Source organism: Lytechinus pictus, chromosome 8 (assembly GCF_037042905.1).
Source record: "Lytechinus pictus isolate F3 Inbred chromosome 8, Lp3.0, whole genome shotgun sequence".
In the NCBI taxonomy this organism is placed as follows: Eukaryota; Metazoa; Echinodermata; class Echinoidea; order Temnopleuroida; family Toxopneustidae; genus Lytechinus; species Lytechinus pictus.
Window position 1 is genome coordinate 24130742 of NC_087252.1, and position 27074 is coordinate 24157815.

Consider the following 27074-nt stretch of genomic DNA (forward strand, 5'->3'; position numbering starts at 1 on the left):
CATCATCACCATCACTACCATCATCATCATCACCACCACCACCACCACCATCATCTTCAACACCACCACCACCATCATGATCTTCATCACCACCACCATCAACATCATCATCACCACCACTATCATCATCATCACCACCATAATCACCATCACAACTACCATCACCATTATCATCATCACTATCATCACCACCACCATCATCATCATCATCATCAAACATCATCACCGTCATCATCATCACCACCACCACCACCACCACCATCATCCTCCTCAGCATCATCATCACTATCATGAGACACCAATGAATGAAATAAATCCTGAAAATCGATTTTTTTTTTTTTTTTTTTGTTGATGGCAGAAATGGTTTAATTAATTGAGCACATTGATAATAGATGACTATTTACAAGACAAAAAGGTGTCCGTTATGGATGGAAAACTCCCAAAAATGCATTTTAAAACTTGTTGCCATTCCTATATCAATCCTCAAAGATTACATTCGCGATAATTTCATTAATTTCTAAAAAGAGACAAGGAAAATAAAAAGTAAAAGAACATATCTACAAGAGAGTCCATAAAAAAGGATAGTGAAAGGATTGCATCATATTCGTTTGCGGCACAAAAACTAGCTGCGTACAGTGTGGTGCACAACCCCACTTGCACTTATTATGAATGCACACAAATGTACACACCGGTGCAGTGGAAACAGGATGGGCTTACAAAGTTACATACAAAGAATCAAATTGTGTACACCTAAATTTTGTCAGTGGATACGATCTGCAGGAATCTAGGAAATGTGGGCCAATTCCTTGCTTTACAGAGTAACATTTCCAAATTATTTTCATAATCAAATAGGGATATTACAGATATCAAAAAGAAAAAAAATAGAAAAAAAATAGAACATTATATAACTGTGTATTATGAAGAGTGTGCAGTTTATATAATAACTGATTTTATAACTTACAGATAATTATTTTGACATTGCTGATGTTGAACAAGCCCTGTATAACATTATATGGGTCTCCATTCTAATAGGTCAAGTGTCTGGCAAAAGGCAGAAGGTGCCACTTTTCTTTTATAAATCAGACACATTTGGCATGTATCGGTCAGGGTCAAATCTGGGTCGTTGTCTGCAAACCTACTGATTTTTCACCTTACATATCACTTCTAGCATAATGCTCCTTGCTCGTTAAAAAATTCTCAAATATTTTATTTATACCGCACTAAAATTCATTGGAAATGTTCTACTGTAAGACCACAGGAAGTCAGTAATCCTTCTGAGATTGACACACATATAAAGCTGGCGGGGAGAGAAAAATATCACGATCGAGTAACTTTGTAAATTTTGTAGCTTGTCTTCTTAAAAAACATTTAAAAAGCTAATGCCCGGTCTGGTAAAAAGTCACAATGTTGATTGCAATCGGGGTACAGCTTTATACAATACTACTAGAGAGAAAAAGGTCACCGGTCCACCAGGCTAGCTTACAGACAGAGGCTACAAATACACTACTGTAGACGGTGTACTACAAGACAATTTATTGTGCAATGTGGGCTGAAATACACAAGTCCTCCTTTTCATTCACACCACAATCAATTCTTAAAACGACTAAATTACGTTTCAAATAACGTTTCATCAAGCAATGTCTGAACGCACCAACCTGGCTCTATGCTATATGATATGAAAAATGCAATTTGAAAAATGCAGCCCATGTTTTGGGGAAAAAAAATCTTGCACTTCCGAACATGACTTAATTGCAAAACAGATTGGTTTAAGATAATGTCTTTGAACTCACATTGACAAAGTGATACGTTCCTCTTAAAACGGTAGTGTGGTTTCGAAGTCTCCAGACAAGACTGACATTCAAAACTGGCTTCAATTATGGAACAATTATGACACAACAGTCATAACCACTGATTATCATACACAAATTTGACAATCCGGTACTGCTTTATAACAAATTGTATTAAAATGATTACCTGTTATACATATTACACAACCACATCCATGACATCCGTCAAAGAAACGTTATTCAAACCGTAAACTGGCTCACACCTGAACACATCAACGATACCCATTCATTATCGCATGGTTTCTTCAATGGTGTTCTTACATAAAAATGCAGAAAAGATAAAAACGTAAATAAATAATCCAGTGAGTTTACAATGCTATCGCTATGAAGTGGTGAACGTGTCGGTGTGTTTGTACATGCGTTGAAAACGGGCAGTGGTAAGTCGCAAAACAAAAGTTACCAGAAAAAATAAGCCATCTCAGAAAAGGATTTTAAGCATTTCTTGAAAAGTTTCAACAAACGATATGCTTCAGGATTTAATGTCTACAATCCAATCTCACTCATCATTTATCCAGAAAAATGACATTAAGTCATTGACATTTAACATTCTACATTTCCAATACGTTTTACAAAGAGAGCACCTAACATGTACATGCGACAGGTTAATGGGCAGTGTAAACCCCCGGCAATTTTTTCCCCATTTGACTAAACACAATTAGTTTTACTTCAGTTAGAAGCTTTTAAAAGTGGTGGAAAAATAATCTAAACTATCCTACTATCTACTCAGAAAGAGGAAGTCTCTCTCAAAATTGGAAGTCTTAAAAAGTAACTCTTTGTGCTCTATACTTAATTATTCAAATGTTTGAAGGTGTTGTATCTTACATTGCTTGGAATTCTATGAAATAATGATGATAAAGATATTCCCACAGTAATGATGACAATGAACATATCCCCCCCTCATAGATCTTAGTTTTTGGCATTTTATCATAGAGTGGAAGCATACACAGCAAAGTAGTTAAAATTATCTTGTATTTGATTTCTGTAAAAAAAAAAAGAATTATGCTCATTAAATTCTATGATTTGAACATTTTTGTATCACTATAAATCCTGAAGCATATGTGTAGGTTGGCGCCATTGAAAATGAAAAAAAAAAACAGATAAAAAGTGATCGCAAATTAAAACCCATGATGCATATCATCAGTTACAAATTATTTAAAAAAGAAAATAATCCATGCATAATTCTACAATATTAAAACCTCAAAAATCAAGAATAAAAAAACAAATTATCGTGCAAAATGGTCAATACAATGTGGGGGGGGGGGGGGGGACATATCTGACTAAAAAACAACAACTATTGACACAATAGCTGATAGATAATTTAAAACCAAGAGGAAATCTGAGCATAGAATAAAAGAGAAAATATTCAATATATCTGTTAAAAACCATGGAAACCATCTGCCATTCATAATATTCATAATAACATTTTCAACTTTTTTTTGTGTTTTGTCGTACCCGACCTCATAATTTACTATATACATGATTCAAAAAATAGGTACAACACGTATGCTGTTCTGTACAGTATCCTTTCCTTTCATCTACGTAAATCTCTCTTTTTAATCTTTACAGTTCTTTCATCTTTACAATGTACATAAGAGTTTGATACAAAGAAGGATAGATAGAACGATAAATAGATAGATAAGATAGAACAATAGATAGATAGAAGGATAGATAGATAGAACGATAAATAGATAGATAGAACAATAGATAGACAGAACGATAGATAGATAGATGGATGGATTAATAGGTGGAAAGAGAGATATGAGGTGAATTATACGAAGAGTGAAAGATAGAAAAATAGATAGATAGATAAAGGAAGGTAAGTATGTAGGATAGATTGAGGGGCGAGGACTGTGGAAAACAAACGGGAGAAAGAATAACAGGTGGAAATGCAGAAAGAACAAAGAGCTTGAAGCATGAAGAATAAAGGTAGAACAACAAGTATATGCACAAAGTCCACGAGTGTGTGAGAGAGATAGAAAAAGAGAATGAAAGAATAACAGATAGAAACGCAGAAAGAACAAAGAGCTTGAAGCATGAAGAATAAAGGTAGAACAACAAGTATATGCACAAAGTCCACGAGTGTGTGAGAGAGATAGAAAAAGAGAATGAAAGAATAACAGATAGAAACGCAGAAAGAACAAAGAGCTTAAAGCATGAAGAATAAAGACAAAACAAGTAATTGGAAATTAAAGTTCAAATAGACTTGGGAGAGAGATGAAACATGAAGAAAATTGGAAAAGAGGAAATAAATAGATACAAGATAACAAGGCAGGCAGCCAAATAAGAATGCAGTGACAAATGTATAAATAATGGTGGAGAACAGCGATTTGGAGAAGAGGAAAAGTGTACATCTCAAACTCGAGGTAATCTGATCAAAATCACATTAAAATTCACCTAAACCGTACAAACCTAACTATCTACATCTACTTTGAGATAGTGAGAGAGAGAGAGAGAGAGAGTATAGAGTTGCACCGGAACTGACTTGAGGAATTCCAACATATCATTAAAATTTACCATGTGTGACTCGTAAACAAAAAAATGGACACATCTTCCTTGGTTCCCGTGGGCAGGGGGGTAAAAAGTGATGGGGAAGGGGTAAGAGAACAATCCTGCCCCCCCCCCCTCATGCCACAAAATTAATAATCATGTTAAAGATGAAATATACACTGTACCACCGTTTAAAAAAACACAGAGACCTACCCATTTCTCGGTACAAACCCATGAAACGACTTTTGTGTCAGTATTTGCTGAAAATTGTTTATGCCCTTTCAGCATTAATAAAACATGGGACTAAGAAAGGGGTATTCGTCTCATTGTCTAAAATTTGTGGTGACATTAAGGTATAATTTATTAAAATGGAATCGTTCTGGTAATTACAATAAGAAACATTATAAGATAAAAAAGGAGCAGGATTGCGATAAACATCAGAGACGTAGACACTATTTCTGTGTATTATCATCAGAGAACACATACTTACGGAAAATTGAATATATGGGGCTATACGGAGGTAGATTATTTCATTTTCTCTTACTTTTATTTTACAACTCCAGTTTTGTTCACAGACACCATAAAAATAGAGCAAGTGATAAAAAAAAAATCATTCACTGGCAAGAATACCTATCTATCCTCCAGAACTGGAATAAACCATTAAAACCTGGATGTACAATTTCAAAAGTTTTTTAAATGCTGTATTTCAAAAACAAAGGGTGGAGTACAGTAACTCCTTGCTACGAGAACTCCCATATTTTCATTTTTCCATACTGTAGCTTTCGATTTCGCACCTGACAGTTCGTCTCTGGATTCACAACGTGATACACGTCGGGGGGCCCGTAACACAAAGCTTAGCAATGATCGTACCACATTCTTTTACGATTGATTGCATTGACTACAATGTACAATTAATCGTAAAAATGAATCATACGATTAATTGCTAACCTTTGTGTTGCGAGACCCATATTGTTAATCCATCAACAAATACGGGACCTTGCAATTTTTAAAAATTGTACAGCATCAGAACGGTTGTTCCGGGGAGAAGTAAATTTTTATCATTAAATCGCAACATGTTCCCCTTTACATGTAATTCCAATACAATTTTAGGACCTCAAACTCCCTGAATACTATAATATTAAAGCCCCAAATCCATAAGGTTAATACAATAGATTAAATTCAATTAAGGGGCAATTCAGAATATTCGATAATCCATTCAATACTGATTTTGAAGAAAATAGAGAAAAAGAGTGAAATAAAGAGAAATTCAGCTGCATTGCAATGGTTTTTATGATTAAAAGTTCAATCACATTGAAACAGACTTTCTTCATTCTTATCTTGTTCTGTTACTTTGAGGATTTAGAAGGAGCTTGATGTAACTTTCAAACTTCCAAGGTAAAAAAAAAAGAATACCAGGGGAGTGTTTCATAAAAAATCTTGTCCGTGATTTTCACTGATGAATTTGCTCTGAGCCAATCAGATGCAATGATTTAGGTAGCTTATAACAGTTTCATGAAATGCTCCCCTGGAGAGAGCATTTCATTTGTCCGACAACAAGTAAGATGTGACAACCTTCCTTGATTTTGATTGGCTGAGAAATTTAAGTAATAGACTGTTACTATGGTAACTGTCAGATAAAACAAGTCCTTGTCGGATAAATCATCATCCAAATCCTTTCATGAAAACCGTCCCTCATTAAACTTATTCTTGTCTACCTTTATTTTGAAAGCATGGTTAATATTTCTGAAATATTTTCCATTAAAAATCTTTAACGTTGGATGGAAGGCCGTGATCGTGTCATTATTTTGCTGAATACATTTAATTTCTTGAAATTTCCATACATCTGAGAAGCAGACGACGTTGAGTGGTTTCTCAATAAAAACTCATTTACTCATGAGTAGTAACAGAAACAGTCTCAAAGACTTTACATTTGTTAAAATCGAGGTAAGATGTTTTAAGAATATACAGAAAATAGTCCGTTTTGTAAATCCATTTTTTTTCTTCAAAACTACCGATTCAGCCAAACGATCTCCACATGTTTTCTTCTACATATGAGGTAAAAGTGAATCCTTGACGATGCAATATACATTTTCGATACGAGAAATAGTTGCAACTCCAATTAATCTGAACTCAAACCTCCAAGAACAATTAACAAAATATTCTCTGACCTTGTTCCGTGTGAGGTATATATCTGATGGTGCTATATAATTGAGTAGCAGGGTACGTGGGGTGTTCATACAAGCTGTGTAATACATCGTGATACAGGGGGGAATGTTCATACTTAAGCCTGGCAAGAGTTTCACAGAATGTCTTATCACTGACTTTCACTGACAATTTATGAATTAATTTGCCATTAGCCAATTAGATGCAAGATGCAAGGATTCGAGAAGCTTTTAAGTTTGTCTGTAAAAATTGATGATGAATCAAATTTGTGAAACATTCCCCCAGGAGATGGGTTTTACAGAATGTCTTGTCGGTGATTTATAATGGCAAATTTGATCTTAGCCAATCGGATGAAAGAACTTGAGTGGCTTTTAACAGTTTGTCTGTAGAAATTGACGTAAATCGATTTGTGAAACTCTCCCAAGGAAAGTTCACAGATTGTCTCGTCAGTCATTTTCACTGACAAATCTATTTTTGACCAATCAGATGTAGGGATTCGAGTAGCTTATAACAGCTTGACTGTGAAAATGACCGATGAATTGATCTGTGAAACACTCCCCAAGGTCTGGTAACAGACACGACCGTTCAGGGTTGGCACAATTAAAAATATTTTCTTACAAAAACACATTTTACATTGATTTAGAATATTTATAAAAAAGATGCCAAATGTATTAAAATGGCCACCACCCTGCTACTGACTGTGTAGGGTAATGGTAATGTAAGAGATCGGGTAGTGCTAAAAACCATGAACTTTAAGGATCTGATCTTGTGCAGCCTGGTGTTGCCAACTCAAAGAATTCAGACACTTTCAAAGATTAAATACATGGAACACCGACTTATAAATGTGCCTTTTGTGAGGCACAACATTCTGTGGATTATTAGAGTGGTAGAGTTCTTGGGAATTCCATGGTGCTCCATAGTTGATGATGTAGTGAGAACTGCGACAGGCTCCGGATCCGTTTCTAGGAAATATCCACAAGGATGAGGTTTTATGAGGTTTATGAAGAGGGGGGAAAGGTAGGAGACGGCTCCTGAGATGGGTTCCTCTCATCAATGGGGTACGTTGTAACCAGAGTTTGTAGCGATCACGACGACGATGCGAAATTCACTGTGATGATGCCTATTTGTATCATATTGCTACCTGAGCCCAGACTTTCCTACATGTACAGCCAAGACGTGATCCTATTGAGATTCTTCGCTATGTCTTTCAACTCTTTGGACGTTTCCTGTTGCTATGTTTCTACAGACACGGAGCTATGACTTCGTTGACTACATTTCCAAAAGCAATAGCAAGCTTGACGAGATATATAACCACCACCACTACAACAAGCCTGAGGGCGACATTTATTCGCGATACCGGTACAAGGGGGGATTCTCAGAAGTGTAAGCCGACTAACTACCAAAGGGTCCTAAAAAGTTGGTGAATGAGATCGAGTCCTCAGCAGATGTCAATGCGACGCTACCGGGCTCTGTTGAACACACACCCCTACCATCGGCGAATCGTCCGCTTGCCTCGTCGTTTGAGAGTTCACAAGCCCCGTACTCACGGCCGACTGCACCGGCAACGCGAACGCATACGGGACGCTGCTCGTCCCGCTCACATTACTCGTCAACGCGATACCCCCCGTCCCCGTCGTCGTCCCGTGTAAGTGGGGATTGTTTATAAGCGTCTGTTGCGTCGACGACGACGGGTGGTGGTGAGTCGGTATTGCATAAGCGCCCATAGGCATGTTTAACGAACCACTACTTAACGAGCTGCTCTGAGTATTCTCCAGCGAACTGTGCGAGGAATACACGTAACCCGGCGTCGTGACGATACCAGCCTGATGCACGTGCGGCATCCCCATTGTCACCGGTATCGTCGGGATACCCATCGTCACTATGGGAGCTTGAATCACAGTCTGAGATAAATTCACATTGCTGGCCGGAACAGCTGGCGACGGGAGGCTATGTCCATGCGACGAGTGATGATGATGGTGCTTGCGACTATGCGAGTGGGGATGGGGATACGTATGCGAGCTAGAGTGTCCACGAGCACTGCTCGACGATGACCCAAACACGACGTCCCCGCTCGACATCCCCGAGGTCAAGCTGGAGTGCGATGACATTGATTCATAGTCCATAGTTCCCGATGAGTTGCCAGCGTGCTGGTGTCCGAGGGCGTGGTTTGTAGTGCTATTCTGATGGGTGGGGTCAGACTGCGCCCTTCCACCGGACCCAGAGCCGTGGTTGGAGCCCCCTGTAGCCCCTCCTGAATGTGACAAAAATAAATTACACGTTTTCAGAATGCATTTAATTTCTATATACATCATATATTTTATTTATTTTCAAGATTTGTTTGTGTACCCAATGGCCCGTATTCTGAAGTCAGGTTTAACTTAGACCATGGTTTAACTCTGTGCTAAAATTATGGGAAGCCAAACATGTCAAAAATTTTATTAAGCTGTATGTTTCTTATGTTTACTGCGCTCTTTCCTGATTCATCGATGGTGACGACAATCATCTATTTATACTTCCTAGACTATTATGAATGATTTTAGAGCCAAATGAGCTGAAATGTGATTTCTCTTCCGTTAGTGATTTATGTAACAATTGGCTATCCATACTTAAACCACAACTTTAAACCTGAGTTTAAGTTAAACCCGACTTCAGAATACGGGCCAATGTGTTCAATTTGTGGTCTCCCAGTCTGATCAATGTTTGGACTAGTTGAGGTACTACTGGACCTATTCAATCAATAAATTCCTTGCTTTAATCAATCCAAACATATTGATATTCTTTCTCTTTTCAAGGTTCTGTTCTTCCATACCTGAGCTAGACCCCAACTGGTGCTCGGCATGACTCCCCAGCATGGTCTATAACAAAGGTACTATTGGACTGATCTGTCAATTTCTTGATCTTTGCAATCAATCCAAATCTAACAATATCCATTCATTTTTCAAAACTTTGTCTTGGCTATCTGGGGAGCGTTTCATGAAAGGACTTGTGGACATTTTATCCGACAAGTCCCATTTTATCCGACAGTTACCATAGTAACAGTGCTTTTCAGCCAATCAGAATCAAGGAAAGTTGTCAGATCTGACGACTTGTCAGACAAAAATGTTGATGAAACGCTCCCCTGAACTCAGTGGGCAGACTACCTGTACCGATCGCACAGAAACATTGTTAGCGCAAACAGAGGCTCTGTTACAAACGGTAATGTGTCAGCAATGCTCAATGTTACAAATAATAATAAATAATATAGGATTTGTATAGCGCACGTATCCATCTTGCTAGGTGCTCAAGGCGCTCCTATATTACCCCGGCTAAGCTAGTCTACCCATTCTGGTGCCCACAGCTTTTTGAGGAATTACTTCCTACCGGTACCCATTTACCTCACCTGGGTCGAGTGCAGCACAGTGTGGATAAATTTCTTGCTGAAGGAAAACACGCCTTGGCTAGGATTCGAACCCAAGACCCTCAGTTTGAAAGGTGAGAGTCAGAACCACTAGACCACAACGCGCCCACAACAGTGAATTACTTACATATTGAAATTTATTTTTGACTGCACAATCCGAAAATTGTGACTGGGTTTCCTGTTAGGCTAACAACGTTTCTGTGCGGCCGGCACAGGCGTATTGCTGAGCTAGCTGACATGCTAATGAATCGATCTATAAATCAATCAATCAATTTCTTAATCTATTTATTCAATCAATATCTATTATTTGAAAATATACATCCATTTATTTTTTCTTCAAGTTTCTATTCTTGCGTACCTGAGCTAGACCCAGACGAGTGCTCAGCGGGCGGACTACCAGCCTGGTCCATGGCTGGACTTGCCGACGTGCTATTGGACGTATTGGTGCTGCCGTCGGCCGTCCTCTTGAAGAAGGAGTGCTGGAGAGCATAGTAGGGCTTTATCCTGACGGCGGGATCATACTCCAACATCCTACATAAAAAAAGGAAGCATTAATTATTCGGGTTTTTTAATGAATTATAGGGTTTTATCCTGACGGCGGGATCGTACTCCAACATCCTACATAAAAAAAGGAAGCATTAATTATTCAGGTTTTTTAATTAATTAATTATAAGGTTTTATCCTGACAGCGGGATCATACTCCAACATCCTACATAAAAAAAAGGAAGCATAAAAGATCAAGTCCACCCCAGAAGAATGTTTATTTTAATAAATAGAGAAAAATCAAGCTAGCATAATGCTGAAAATTTCATCGAAATCGGATGTAAAATAAGAAAGTTATGACATTGTAAAGTTTCGCTTATTTTTCATAAAACAGTGATATGCACAACTCAGTGACATGCAAATGAGACAGTCGATGTCCATCACTCACTTTTTCTTTTGTTTTTTATTGTTTGAATTATACAATATTTCATTTTTTACAGATTTGACAATAAGGACCAACTTTACTAAACCACATAGTATTAAATAATGCTAATCCCACATGTACAGGGAGGAATTAATCATGGTTTTACTTGACAATAAGGAGAAAATTCGAATATTTCATATGATAAAATACAAAAGAAATGGTGAGTGGATGATGTTATCAGTCTCCTCATTTGCATACCGACCAGGATTTGCATGAAAATGTTTTGTAATATTAAGCGAAACTTTAAAATGTCATTACTTTCTTATTTTACATCCGATTTTAATGAAATTTTCAGTGTTATGCTTGTTGGATTTTCCTCTTTTTAATCAAATCAATTTTTTGTTGGGGTGGACTTGTCCTTTAATTATACTTGATTTTCATGGGGTCGTACTCCAACATCCTACATACAACATTTGAACGATGAAATGTATGTTAATTTCAAGGAATTGTACTATAACAGTCTACATAAGAAAATTGGATGGATGAAGTATAATAGAATTTAAAGGATTTGTACTTCAACATCCTACAAAAGAAAATTGGAAGGATAGAACATATTTTGATTTTCAAGGAATTGCACTCTTACATCCTGCATAAGTAAATTGAAAGGATAGAATACACATATGAATATTGACTCAAAATGACCTTTGAACTTGGTCTAGTGACCTACAATCACATTCATCTAATCGCGATCACTTATGTAATTTTTATGAATAGAGACATAGAGAGATAAGTTTTAGATTTTTTTTTAATAGAAAATATTTATTACAAAGAAAAACAAGCAGTAATTTGGTTGCAGCGCAATGGTTGGCAGCTGTGGTCCCCATTGCATAAGAGTTACTGTTGTTACTTTGTCTTCCGATGGTAATTACCATGGCAACAGCCAATCAAAATCAACGATTTCAGGGAAGTTACCATTGGATGGCAAAGTTACTAGAAGAGTAACTTAGGTGCATCAGGGTCATGAATATACTAAAATCCTACCTTAGAATGAGGTCCTTGAATTTGAGATAATCAGAGACAGTATGACCAGGTTCACCCGCTCTTCTACCGCCGGGACCTCCAAGCTCCACCCCTAAGATATCGTGGAGCTTCCGCGTTCCTGGACTCTTGTACTGGGCCACAAAAAAAGAAAAAGAAATTTTGATTACAAAACCGAGTTTCTGCCATAGTGGCCTTATGTTACAGAGATACAGTGGTACCGGTACTAAAAAGTGAGTGAACCCCACATATCTAAAAGTGTTCAAGTTCTGTCATGCTCAATATAGATATTTGATTGTGAAGTCAGGTGATGGCATGTTTGTTTCCTCAAGTTCACCCGACACTGTATTGTTGTCTACATTCAACACTCAGCAACTCTTTAGCACCACTGAAAGTTTGATGACAAAACTGAGTCCCTGCCATAATGGCCTTATGCTACAGAGAAATATCCAGTGTCCTGCATTAATTTCATATTCAAATGCATAATTGGTTAACTTATTGAATACTAAATACTGTAATTCCCATAGATTTTGTACAGGTGCCACCCGGTTCCAGCTGACAAAGGGCTGACATCCGTTTCCTGTTTTATCTGTGGTGTGGGGGATGTCAAATAGGAAGAGCTGAAAAGGCTGAAGTGTTGAAATTGGAAGAACTCCCATAATTTTAAACAGAGGAAAGCTAGAAATAAACTGAAATTTTGCTGAAAAATCAAAACCCCAAATCGCTGAAATCTGCTCAAATGCTGGAGTGTCACAGTTCCATGTTATTTTTAAGTCTTTTAATGGAAAATGGAAAATAATTGAATGAAAATGAGTGATACTAAGAAGAATTGTAGTTATTTGTGTATATGAATATAAAAATGACACAAGTCTATGATGTTTCAGTTCATTTTGTTTATATTTAATTGGGATTTTGTTTAGCATTTCATTCCTTACTGCCATTTCTGGGTGGACTTTCGGGACATGAACCACACACACGATGGACTCATGTATATGCAACAATTTCCAATGTGTATTTACTCAATTTCATGTAGCGAGATGGACTTGAGTTGTATTTATATTTGTGTACTTATTCACGGCAGGGGAAAAAAATTAAATGGAGGCTCGGGCGATCTTGCCCCCGAAATGTTCCAAAAGAGCCCCGGAAACTGGCAACCTTTTCTAGTTCAAGCTGTGTGTGGTTGAATACACTGAACTTTATATAAAGAGGGAAAAGAGGGGAACAAAGAAAAGGTTGTACAAAAAAAGCGAAAAGCTATTAACCGCACCTATTTCTGTTACAAAACGACGTGTAAGGTTTGACACATGAATTTTAAAAAGAGGTAGCGCTCACGTTTTGGATCCTCAAATTGGCAATAATGAAAAGCTTCATGCCTTCATTTCCATACAAATTGGCAATTAGCTTTTCGATAGCACCTGGCTGTAAGTAATCTGATCACGTGCATGGCTTACATGAAACAAAACATAGAACACATGCAGGAAATAACATCAGTGTTGCCAATTTGGATAGTACCAATTCGATTTGGAAACATGATTAATTTGTATCTTTCTTTTTCCATCCTGACTTTTTTTTTGTACCAAATTCTTCTCAATTCTGATAAAAATAGCAACACATGCCGAAATTAGAATCAGTGTTACCAATTAACCGAGCACCAAGTTGATGAAGAAACAATGATTCTCAACTTTGAAGTAATCAAACATAGCAATGGGTGCAGATATTACAATCAGTGCTGCCAATTTGCTGATGACCAATTTCCATAAAGAAACAATGATTGATTGCAAACTTATCTTCTTTCCGTTCCGACTCCTTTTGAGTACACAATTCTTCTCAATTTTTGAATAATCAAACATAGCAACGGGTGCAGAAATTAGTATCAGTGTTGCCAATTTGCCGAGCACCAATCAGATGAATAAACAATGACTGATTGTAAACTTACCTTCTTTCCATCCCGACTCCTTTTGAGTACCCAATTCTTTTCTGTCTTGATGAAGTATTTGTGAGCTTTCGGAGCCTGTTCGATGATATGGTTAGGCGGCATCCCTAACACTTCAATAATCTTGTTCATCTGGTCAACCTGAAAATTAAGTAAGTTAAAATAAAAGTTTAACCCCCAAAAGAAAGTCCTGGTTTTGAAATTGAATAATAGATGAGAGAGTGATTATGCCAGGTTGTTTGTAATGCACCAAGAGTGAGTGGTTGCAGAAAAGCAATGGCATCGCCAAAAGTACAATAAATCCATAGATCCATCATTAATCTATTCATTTAGTCATCTGTTTTGTATCATTATTTTCTATCCATTCTATCTATTTTCTATCTAATCCATCCATCAATCTATCTAATCTCTCTGTCTGTCTATCTATCTATCTATCTATCTATCTATCTATCTATCTATCTATCTATCTATCTATCTATCTATCTATCTATCAATCTATCAATCTATCAATCTATCAATCTATCAATCTATCAATCTATCAATCTATCAATCTATCAATCTATCAATCTATCAATCTATCAATCTATCAATCTATCAATCTATCGATCTATCTATCTATCTATCTATCCCATCCATCCATCATCCATCGTTAGTCTACTCATTTAGTCATCTTTTGTGTATCATTATCTATCTTCTATTCATTCTATCTATTTTCTATCTAATCCATCTATCTATATATTTTCTATCTAATCTAATCTATCTATCTATCCCCATCCATCCATCCACCCACCCATCCATCCACATTTCTTACCTCATTTGATCCACTGAAGAGTGGTTCACCCGTGTGCATTTCTACCAGTATACAGCCCAGACTCCACATATCAATAGCCATGTCGTATGATATACCTAATAACACCTCTGGCGACCGGTAGAACCGACTCTGGATATATTGGTATATCTGGATAAAAAGAAAATAAAAAATGAGTAAAGCAGATAAGTAACAAAATTTTGTGATATGTGAGCATTCCATCAACATTTTTTTCATGGGACAGGTTGTCAGATCTGATAACTTTCCTTCATTTTGATTGGCTGAGAAGCACTATTACTATGGTAACTGTCAGATAATATATTATACTAGTCCTATCATGAAACACTCCCCTGATATAAAAGAATGTGAAGTATATTCATTTTAGCTGCAATAGTGTAAAAAGATTACACTAAAGTATTGCCAATTTGACCGTATTCCTCCATAAGGATCCATGAAAAATATTAATTACTCTCTACAGGATATATCTCAATGTGAGGAAAATTTCAAATCTTCAAACAGGCCTTTAATTTTCAATATTTGCAGGGCAAAGCCACATTTTCAATTCGAAAAATTGGAAAGGGCACATGAACTATCAAAGTTTAATGAGAGGGGATTGAGGCACGTAGGTTGTCCAACGCAATGTGATGGCCTAAAAAGCTAACCTTGTTACATTTACAAGTTCTTTGAAAAAAAAATAAGAGTCAAACCAACCCCCCCCCCCCAAAAAAAAAAAAAAAAAAATCCCAAATCACAGTTGCCAATTGCAAGTTGTTCCTTTATAAGGATCATGCTGGAAATATATCAACTTGGGCCAACTTGAAAAATAGAGTCAAACCACCCAATCCCTCAAAAAAAATCCCACAGTATTGCCAATTTAGAGATTTGAGCCTTTATAAAGATCTTCTCTGTCAAATCTTACCCTCTGTCCGAGCTGACAGGAGCTACCAAAGTCAATGATCTTGATCGCGCTTCGCTTGGGATTGCACAGGAGGATATTCTCGGGCTTCAGGTCGCAGTGAATGATGTTAAGTTCGGGCGTGGCCAGAAACAGAAGCGCGGTGCACATCTGCTGGGCGAACTTGCGGGTGAGATTGAGAGACACGCCCCGGAAGTTGGTGTTCCGGAGGAGGTCGTAGAGGTTGTAGGAGAGAAGTTCGAAGACGAGACAGAGATGGTTTCGGAACATGAAGTGTCGCTTCAGTTTAACTGAAAAGGACGAGGGAATTGAATAGATGGTTAAGTGCATTACATACATGTATGCTGTCGAAAGATAGTGAATGAATTGAGGATTTGGTAGAACTGTAATAGACTGTAATTGACAAAATTGTAAAAAAAAAAAAGACTCTTGCATCAGAATATTTGATTAGAATGGTTTAAAAATGCTGCATGATCCAACTCAATACGTAAAAGATAATTGAGTTATGAAATAACAGTTTTAACAAATTTTTAGGATGTGTCCAAAAGTTTACAGCACCCTGTAAATGGTTTTACCATTGGAACTTGGAAGATGGAATTCATGATGCAACACATTGATTATTTATTCATGTATTCATTGGTTTGTACAATATTGAATGGAATTTAGTTTATTTGTGTCATGTTTATTCATAAACTATTCATACCTTTGTCACACAAAGTACTTGCTATCAGCATTATGTTTATTCATTAGCTCTGCTTATTCTTGGGAATGTTTATACAGAAAGCATGTTTATTCATGAGCATGTTAATACTTCATAAGCTCAACAGACCTACACAAAACTTGATGTCAGTATCATGTTTATTTATGAGCATGTTAAACAGGAAATATGTTTATACATGAGCTCAACATACATGTACCAATATACTTGCTGTCGGCATCATGTTTATTCATGAGCTCAACATACATGTACCAATATACTTGCAGTCAGCATCATATTTATTCATGAGCATGATCAGAAATCATGTTTATTCATGAGCTTTAACATACCTATATAATACTTGCTGTCAGCATCATGTTTATTCATGAGCTCTAGAAGTCGGACCTCAATCTGTGCTTGGTTGAGGAAAGGCTTCTTGTTCTTGATGATCTTTATTGCAACATATTCCTGCTCTTGGTGGTCGAATGCTTTCGCAACCTGAAATATAAAGCGAAAAGATAGAGAATGGGACATTAATCAACTGATTCTTGAAATCTTTAATATGCATAGGTTTAAATCAGAGGCCACAAGGCCTCCATGGCCTTAGACTTGAATTCACATTAAAGTTAAATTGATATGCGTAGTTTGAATCCTAAATAAAGGGAGAGCTAACCAAAATGGAAGAAAGAAAGAAATCAGTTGAGAAAAATAAAGAAAAGTCCGACAAGTGGTGGAGAGAGGTGAAAGTTTAATTATTAATATGGAGACTTCAAGAAGAATTTTACTTATGTGGAATGCCTACGTTGCGGTTTCAAATTTCGCACAAAACATGTCACCCCCCCGAGAGTGTTCCCATGGCAACAAGACCGCTTTACGTGAAGTGGGAAACCACTTTCGGGTGTTCAAACGATCTTCCAACTGGTTTCCAGTAAACCAGCTTTAGCACGTATAATGAGAACGGTGTCTAAGAGATCTGTAGCTTGAACACTGTCCCACATGTATTGACATTAGACCTACATTCCGCGTCATACCTAATTAGGCGGTTTCAAACCGCCTCGATCACAAGAATCCCCGTTAAATTACGAGAACATTTTTAGGCTAAAAAATACCCATTAATTATTCCTGCATTCACACCGCCCCGAAACATACCCTTCGGGATAAATTCCTGAAGTTAAGAGCATGCGCAGTATATGGTCTAATAAGCAGGCAAGGCGCGAGATTCAAAACCACTAGCCCAGCAGCCACCCACGGCGCCCGCGCCCAACGACACGCTGGGCTAAAAGTTCCCGTAAATTGCTTTCACATTGCCAAAATACCTGCGACCTTGGAAAAATCCCCGCGAAAGTTCTCGTAATTTCGCCAAGTACCTACTATTTAGCGGGTATTTTCTTTCGGGGAAATTACGCATCGTTTGCTTTCACATTACCAAAATACCTGGTATTTTCTGATTGGGGTAAATTTCCCGATCAGAGAATACCTGGAACTGACGAACTTCGAGGCGGTCTGAAACCACCTAGTGATAAGCCATGTTTAGATCATGGGCCATGATTAGGATTCATCGGTTCATGTCATGATGATCCTTGAATGGCTTTGCAGGGAATAATTTTCCTGGTATCATATCGCAATTTGCTTCACATATTTGAAAGACTGCTATGCATAAAGTCTTTTGTATAGCATATTTTTACATTGGACTGTACATTACTTAGTTGAGAGCTTTTCTCTTTTGACAAAAAATGCCATTCAAAATTTGTAAAGCAAAATTATTCCGCTTTGATGACCCAGCTCTATCATAAATAAGCTTAATCATAACCTCAATCAATAGATTAATTTTTCTTATAGTCTCAAAATATGTGGACCGGTCCGATACATAAGATATGAACAAACAATTCCCACTATCCATTGATAATTCAATGCTTAGTCATAACTGTACAAATGTTTAGTAGTCTGCAAGCTCAGACTCATATTTGACACTTTAACCGATAACAGGTCTAGAGTTAAGACTAGGTGTAAAAGGCTCTGCCTGTGTCAAAAACCCGCCATAGTACATAGTGAATCTAGTCTCACTACTTCAGACTCTACATTATGCACTTTGCGAATTGTGAAAACCAGGAGTCTGCGCCTGCAGACTAAATGTTTGTCACATACATATCTTCACATTTTCTCCACTCTATTAAACTCTTCCAATAAATTCACAAATTGTTATTTTTGCCATTCTCAAACAGTTTTGTGTCTAGCAATGGCATTCTACAGATTTTTACGAAATTTGGTTGTTGGCCATTACATGCACATGAAAATTAAACCACCAAAGAATTGTCAACTGGTACAGTAAATGACTTCTCTCAAAATACATTGAAGGAAATAAAACCAACATTTTTTTTTTCATTTTTGAGGGCAACTTTTCACAACGAATGGGGATTTTTAGGGGCTCATTTTTTTTTTTTTTTAAGTTTCTAGTGCTCTTTAGAACAATCAGGGGGCAAATTCGCCAAGCCCTCGTGTAGTTTTTCCCCGCTGGTATATAGATATGTATTTCATATTTTAAATGAATAACAAATACAGCCCCTACCTCCCCTCCCACTACCAATATAATTTTCATTCTACCAAAGGTTAGCTACTGGGCATTCCATAAAATATGTACCTCCGACCCCCTATATGTGGGACCTTCATGAAATTTTCTGTCTCTGATTTCTTGTTCTATTGAAGTTCTTATAAAGTGAAGTAAGACTTGAAAAAATGGGGGTCAGACATACAAAAGGGGTATTTTATGGAATTGCCCTTCTTTGGAGTTTTCCACACCAAGGTGTAACCCTGAGTGTACATGAAGGAAGCCAGGCAGATGGGTAGAATATCATTATGATCTAAATCCTACCATGCCATCTGTTATGATAGCAAATTAAATGATTTGATGGGTGTATGCTCCAATTGCACTTCCACCAATAAGGTCACAATATGATGTTCTCAATGAATGTCATTCATGAGTGCCATTCAAGCATACCATAGGCAAGAGATTATGGTAGCTTCCAATGGTATTATTGAAACAATTGATTCTCATTAATGCTGGTTTGTAAAAAAAAAAAAAGTATGAAGAAAAATAGACAGCGATATCGGCTTAATCAATAGGATCAACCACTCGGGACCCTTTCATAAAGACCACTGAAATATCAAGAAAGTTTCATGGTCTTTCAGCGATCTTGCTCTCCTTGGAATGGTGGTTTACCGTAGAAATTGCTTAGAGGTTAAGATTCAATGGTAGCTGTTGGATAATTGGCCTAAAATTTGGCATATTATATAAGGGACCGTAGTTTTATTATCGATGGCGTTCTCCTCCATCCGCCTGCAGGATCCTGCGTCGGAACGGGGAACGATTTTAGCCCCACCTCCATGGCAGAGTCGAAAAGTGGGAGGAGCCAAAAATCGGCGGAACGATGGAGAACTAATTTTGTCCGCTTCGTTCCGGCCGATCTGCACGCACTGCATGCACTGAGCAGGTATCAGCGGCAGGCCAGGCCTGCTGCACTAGCTAGCGCCGCAGTAGCGATGGATTCCACGCTAGCTAGTTCGTAGTACTGCACTGTTATGTAGCCGCTCCCCAATCCATACCAATTCAAAGGCGATGACAATCGCTTGGCTCGAATACCAATAATAAAGCAATTGTAAGAAACTTGCCTACCATTCCCTGACTTTGTTAGCTCAGGCCAAGATGCAATCGCTCCTCTATTAATTTCCGACTCTAAAATACCGGTATATCCTCGTTGGAATTTGGCATTTTATCTTTGAATTTTGAATATTACTCTTTTGCAGTCTACGTATCGTAATCACTAGCGTACCTACGGGGGTGGGGGGGGGGGAGGGGGCAGGGGGGCACTCTGACGAGCCACAAGTTTCGGCCTGGGACGAATGTCAATTTTACTATTCGATTTATAGTTCCTGAAAAAACAATCGAACCATTCGATTGTTCGTCGGAAATCACGTCTTCTAAGCCAATAGTTAGTTGACCTACTTGTGAAGACCTCCCGAATAGGTTTTTTCAATTATTGAACATCTGATGTAGGGTAGAGTACATCTGTTCCTTATAAATTAAAGTAAGCCAAGTATTCCCCCTTCTCTTTGATTTCTATTTTAAAAGAAACTATATGGAATTAGATTAAAACTTTCACTTTATTGTTCCAATGAAAATCTATCCCAAATCAATCCTTGTATTATGCATCCCTCCAAGTGCAACACCCCTGCATATGAATGAATCAGCCTATAGTCTTGGGTCCAATTTACATCTCTGTAAACAACTCATTCATGAAGTATTCTTTGAGACAGACACGCATGTGGTGCTTTTTGCTTATTGTAAAATTTCATTCATTGCCCATACCTCGCCCCAACCCTCACATGTGGTACTCTGCCCATGATGTTCAAAATATTTTGCAAAATATTTTTCAATTGAAATACCTCTCAGAATTACAATTTCTGATCATTTAAACCTATAAGTGGGTCTGTTTTGGGAAACTAGTCGACATCTAGAATTAGGTGATGGCGCGTGTTGGAATGTTATTTTGATTGTGTGAGGGAGAGGCTAAAAGAGATTGCATTGTTTTGAAACGTGAAAGAATTCCCACCGCTATCCTTTCTCTCTCTCACTCACACCATGCTCACCCATACACAGAGATGGGGAGGGGTCAATTTTTTCTGGAGTCACGACCTCGATCCCAGAAGTTTCATTGGCCATTGAATGTCCAATCACATATTGGCTCAAGTCAGCTCCTTGTGTGTGTGTACTTTCTGTTTTAAGCACATAGACATGCAACCATAGAGTTATTATACACCTATGCATACAACATACATTGTGTATCGAGGGCATGGAAGGCCAGGTGGGATTAAATTCGATTACATTCGATTCGTGTAAATTTTGCTAATCGATTAGCGATTGGCGGCAAGCCATTCGAACCATTCGATCAATCGATGTTTACTCCCAGGCCTATCACTAGTACCTCACATTTTTTTGCCATTATTACGATTAATATCTCGGTCACATTTTTTTGGAATAGCTACATATGTGGTATGAATAAAAATGCCGTTCTCGACGGCCGCCGTGGAGCAAATGTGACCGAGGTATAAGATAGAATAAACTAAATGCCACGCTTCCATCAATTTTGCAAATGACGTCCTCTATTTACAATTTAGGCCTTCGTGATTGAAGGGATGTTCCAGGCTGGACATATTTCACTAAAAAGAATAAAATTCAAATAGCAAAATGCTGAAAATTTGATCAAAATCAGATAACAATTAAAGATTTGCATTATTCTGGTGAAACAGCTCTAGGCTCGTCTTCATGAATATTCATTAGCCTTGGGCTGATGATGCCATATCCCCACTGTCTTGTTCTTTTGTATTTTATTATATGAAAATTAGGTGTACTATAAATTCAAAAGTTTCCTACCAAGGACTTAAACAATTGGACTGATAACTGATTACGTGCATTATGTATTTCTTACTGCAACGTATTTCATAATAATTGAGACACATCATTTACATAATGAAAAATGAAACAATTATGATTTCATGTAATGACATAAGAAAAAGGAAAGTATGTGACATAATCAGCCCACCGAATGAATATTCATGAAGACATGCCAAGAATTGTTTCACCAGAGTACCCGGGGGATGCAAATCGTTGAAGTTCAATAACTTATCCGATTCTAATGAACTTTTCAGCATTTGGCCCTGAATTTTATTCTATTCATCTAGATCTAAATATTTTCAGCCCGGGGCTGTTTTCTCGTTCTTTGTGTTTTGGCTGAATTCGTGCACCCGCCTAACAACGATAAACAGCTATAAGCCTTGTTCATGATTTTTTTTTTCTCGCGGATGTTGTCCACTATCCAATTCTATCCTATCTACTTGGCTTGAACTCAGGCCCTACGATGGATCATTAATTTACATGTAACCGGGGACATGAGACCAGGGACTAACAGACGTCCCTGGTTCGACGACGGGGAAGGAACAGATTCCACTGGACATTCTAAGGTAAGAAACAACATGAAACAACATGAAGGCTTGTCATTTTCCTGTTCGGAATCATCAGCTGACAGGAACACTTTTTATTATTTCAACATCTTTTTGCCCTAGATGACAAATTCCATTGCAGGCACGGATCAAAGGAGGGGGAGGGGGGGAGGCACACCCCGTAAATTTGAAGGAAAAAAATATACACCCATTCCCGGGCCCCCATTCGAGTGCAAAACTGCGATCACTTGGGACGGAAGACGTTGCCCCTCCCTTCTCTCTCTGATGAGCTTGACATTTTTAAAGGGAATTTTTCGGGAGACGAAATTAATAATGATCTTTATTCAAAGGAGAAGTCCACCACAACAAAAGTTGGTTTGAATAAAAAGAGAAAATTCAAACAAGCATAGCACTGAAAATTTCCTCGAAATCGGATGTAAAAAAAAAGTTGTGGCATTTTATAGTTACACTTAATTTTACGAAAAAAATATCCTGGTCGATATGCAAATGAGAAGACTGATGACGTCATCCACTCACTATTTTGTATTTCATTATATGAACTATTTTCCTCATTGTCAACTGAAACAGCAATCAATTCCTCTCTGAACATGTGGAGTTAGCATTGATTAATACTATATGGTTGGTCCTTATTGCCAAATCTGTTTAAAAAATAAATATTGTATAATTCAAACAATAAAAAAACAGTGATGGACACCATCGTCTGTCTCATTTGCATGTCACTTAATTGTGCATATCACTATATTTTGTGAAAATAAGCGAAACCTTAATATGTCATTACTTTCTTATTTAACATCTGATTTTGATGAAATTTCAGCGTTGTGCTCGTTCGATTTTTCTCTATTTATTCAAATCAACATTTTCTGGGGTGGACTTGACCTTTAATAATAATCAATGAAGAGGGTCACTGCTCATTATACTAAGAGGGGCGCTAAGTAGCTTTAGTCAAAAAAAATTTCATTAAGTCAAATACTAGTTCGTCAAATTACCAACTCGTATAATAGAAGTTTGTCTACCATCAGTTGTCAAAATATACGCATGGTATAATTGCCATTTCGTCTAATAACCAGTTGGTCCAAAAGTCATTTCTTTATACAATTGGTCTAAAATGTTTATTCGGCAAAACAAATGGAAATCAACGAGTATTAATCCAACTGGTTAGACGAAATGGTCATAGACTAACTGGTGATTAGACTAAATGTTGATAGCACATTATGGTCATTGACCTATAATGATTGTTAGACGTAATGTTGATGGACGTGAGAAGATGTGTTGGCAATGGACGAATCGGCAATTTACCTTTTTTTTTACCTCCTTTGAAAACTCGATTTCATGACCGGACATTCTAAACACTTAGTTTTGTAACCATGATCTAATATGAGCGGAAAGTGTGTGCTATTTTTTAAGGTTTAGACCCCCAAACAGGACATTCTATGTACTTTTTGTAATGAAAAGGATTGATATCTTGATGCAAGTGATGGGAAGCCTATAAGACGATTTTTATGTGATATGAAAATTTGAGATTTTAAGCGCCTTTACATAAGGAACACACTGAGTAACCCCCTCCCCCCCGAAATACTAGGCTCAAATAAATGAATAATGCGAGCGCGAAGCACGAGCAGTTTTTGCCCCTTTCATATGATTTATCAGTGGACCAATTTTTTTTTTACTCTGATGGCGAGTCAAGATTTTTTTTGCTCATTTAACAAGTTTTGTTTTTTAACTTCCAGCCCCCCTGGATATCTAATGGTGCATCCCTAATTATTCTTAATGCTCATATCAATGGCCAAGTTATTCTCTTCATAATGTCTTTAAGTCTATGAATAAGAATTTACGGCCAATTGCGTTGTTTCAAATTTTCAGGTCTGAATAAATGAAGTATCCAAAAAGAGCTCGCGCTTTGACCTTGCATTTGTAATTAACTTAGACCTTTTGAGATGTCTTATTGGGGAAAATATAGTTTAAGTCACCCCCATAAATATTGTGACTGGTGACCTCTGGCATTACTAATACTATTAATGACCTGCGATCCCCTTCTGCTTTAATGACTTGCGACCCTCTTCTGTTATGACTATATATTACGAGTCTATCGTGTCTATGTTTTACTACTGGCGACCCTTATGAATATTAAACCTAGCTAAGCTTTTCCATGTTATAACTGTATGCTAGCGATCCTCTTCTTTGATTATGAATAGCGACCCCCTTTAACATGATGATGACTATGTAACAGTCTTCTCGTACTTTATAGCGACACTCTTATGACCGGCGACCCTCTACTATTTGTTTAGCGACACTCCTTTCCTTATAATTGAAGGTGAAGTCCACCCCAGCAAAATGTTGATTTTAATAAATAGAGAAAAATCAAACTAGCCTAACACTGAAAATTTCATCAAAATTGGATGTAAAATAAGAAAGTTGTGGTATTTTAAAATTTCGCTTATTTTTCACAAAACGGTGATGTGCACAACTCGGTGACATGCAAATGGGTCAGTCCATGATGTCCATCACTCACTAAATGGTTTGAATAATTATACAATAATTTTTTTTTTTTTTACAGATTTGACCGACTTGACCGAACCATATTGTAATAAACAATGCAAATTCCACATGGGAGGAATTGATCACTGTTTCACTTGACAATGAGGAGAAATTTAGAATATTTCATATTTCGTATAATAAAATACAAAAGAAATAGTGAGTGGATGACGTCATCAGTCTCGTCGTTTGCATACCGACCAGGATGTGCATACAAGTGTTATGTGAAATTAAGCGAAACTTTGAAATTTCATAACTATTTTATATCCGATTTTGATGTCATTTTCAATGTTATGCTTTTAGATTTTTCTCTTTTTTCAAATATTTTTTTTAGTTGGGGTAGGCTTGTCCTTAAACGAACGATACGACCCTCTACTTTTACGACTAACGACCCTCCGATCTTATAGGGGCCGGGGAAAGGCCTGCGCTATCATACCCCCGCCCCCCCCCCCCCCGGCCCCCCAATTATAATTTACTGTCGATCGTGAATCTCCATTTTGATGATGTTCATGATCGCGCGCTCCCAAGCTTCCAGATCTTGCCCTTTATACGCCATCTTGCCCCCTAAAACGTACGTGAATTCTTATTACACAAATGTCACCCCCAGCCCCCCACCCTTTGGTACATGTACTTACTTTATCAATGGCAATCTGATCCTTCGTCAGGCCTTATAAAAGACCAATGATCCTTCGTCGGGCCTTTAGTTCATGATCCATCGACGGGCCTTAGTTAAGACCAATGATCCATCGTGTAATAATGGCAACAATGATAATGGTATGAAATGAGATCTCACAAGAATCGAAAATGAATTAAATCAATAAGAACAAGTATGCAAATAAAGATAGGGCCTAAGGCCCTGGGTTGTCCTTAATTTTAGTTTTACATCTTTTAAAATGACAACTGAACCATTTGACATATTTTCCAATTATACAGGAGTGACGATGAATGAAGGTTGAAATGTAGATGGACTGTTCGTGCAACATTCCTGATTAATGAAATATAAATTCTAAATCATTTTTATTCACATGCATTGAAAAACGGTAAACATGAATACGTTTGTGCATACAGTGCATTAATTAAAGAAAGTCTAAGAAAGTAAATTAATGATCAAGTGGGAAGCATATAAGGCTTTTTGTTATGTCTTATGAAAATTTGAGATTTTAACTGCCCTCCCAAAAAATATAGCCTCAAATAAATAATGCGAGAGCGAAGCAAGAGCAGAATGCATAAATTAATGATCATGTTACAGGAACATTATTTAGTGTCAGTTTGTAGGGGTAATAAAACTTGCATTAAGCTAATTAATTCAATGAATGAATAAAGGGAAAATATACAAAGGTCTTATTTAGTGAAATGGCACGTCTTGGTTATTGCAAAACTAGGAAATGTAGTGTATGAGGGTAACACAAAATATAATAGATGATTAAATTTAGGGCGAATACATGCAGGCCATGCCCATATATACATGGGCACTAAAATCAAACCCCTGGCCCTAGCTAGCTCCATATAGAATATCTACGTGTATGCATTTATGTATGCAATCATAGCATGCACGTATACGGTGTACGCGCATACGATTTCACCTAATTAGTATTCATATTTTCTATTTATAGATAGCTAGAGCGCGTATACACAGCTTTGCATGCTGTATGCACACACACACGATACGTGTAATGCATACTATTAGTAATGCATGTGGAGCACACTCGCAGGGGTTAATTTCTCGTTGATACTCGATCTCACGTACCCCCCCCCCCCCACCTCTTCACCTCTCATTGTGATCACTCGGGTTTTGTCGCGTTTTGAATATATTATCTCGAAGTTTTAGATTCATTTGACAGAATATGATCAATTCTATAACTGACTTTTCGACGAATTTCGGACACAGCAGAATGGGTACCCCCCCCCCCCGGCTGCTGCTGTCATAATAATTGAGTGACGCTTTGTCAATTTTTTTTTCATTTGCATGCATTTCTTGAATATGATTTAGTATTGTTAAATGTATGTTGCTATGCTTATCTATGGTCTGACCGATCGGCCGAATAATGTTTATTTTTGTTTTGTTCATTCGACACAAACCTGTATCATTGATTCTCTTTTTCATGACGGAGTGTGGAAGAGTTTTTGCGTCAATACACACCCCCAGCCGTACTCCAAGGGGCGAGCTGAAGATGTATTAAAGAGAGGGAGAGAGAGGGGGCCGGGGTGGAAATTCCCACTCGAGATGTCTTCATAAAACTACTTTTACTCCATGGTTATGCTGGAACTACTAGAAACGTTAAATTTGCTATCAAGGAATAAATAATTTTGTTTAATATCACGAAGGAATCTTTT

General features: G+C 37.5%; 1 protein-coding gene across 1 annotated transcript; it reads right to left on the minus strand.

The window, feature by feature from the left end:
• Nucleotides 1-963: 963 nt before the first annotated feature.
• LOC129266178 (dual specificity tyrosine-phosphorylation-regulated kinase 1A-like) lies at nucleotides 964-18397 on the minus strand. The gene is made up of 7 exons (XM_054904024.2): nucleotides 16544-18397; nucleotides 15500-15786; nucleotides 14584-14730; nucleotides 13776-13913; nucleotides 11843-11973; nucleotides 10253-10425; nucleotides 964-8748 (listed from the first exon to the last, which is right to left on the minus strand). Exons 1-7 carry the CDS (start codon nucleotides 16725-16727, stop codon nucleotides 7946-7948), a joined length of 1863 nt encoding a protein of 620 aa, XP_054759999.2. The 5' UTR covers nucleotides 16728-18397; the 3' UTR covers nucleotides 964-7945.
• Nucleotides 18398-27074: the final 8677 nt, after the last annotated feature.

Bases quoted from the DNA above. Each gene is read 5' to 3' on its own strand.
- LOC129266178 (XM_054904024.2), bottom strand. From the start codon at position 16,727: ATGTCCCATTCTCTATCTTTTCGCTTTATATTTCAGGTTGCGAAAGCA. The intron at 15,787-16,543 runs GTATGTTAAAGC...CGTCCTTTTCAG, and splicing joins TGACAGCAAGTATTATATAG to TTAAACTGAAGCGACACTTC. The intron at 13,914-14,583 runs GTAAGAAATGTG...CTTAATTTTCAG, and splicing joins TCTTCAGTGGATCAAATGAG to GTTGACCAGATGAACAAGAT.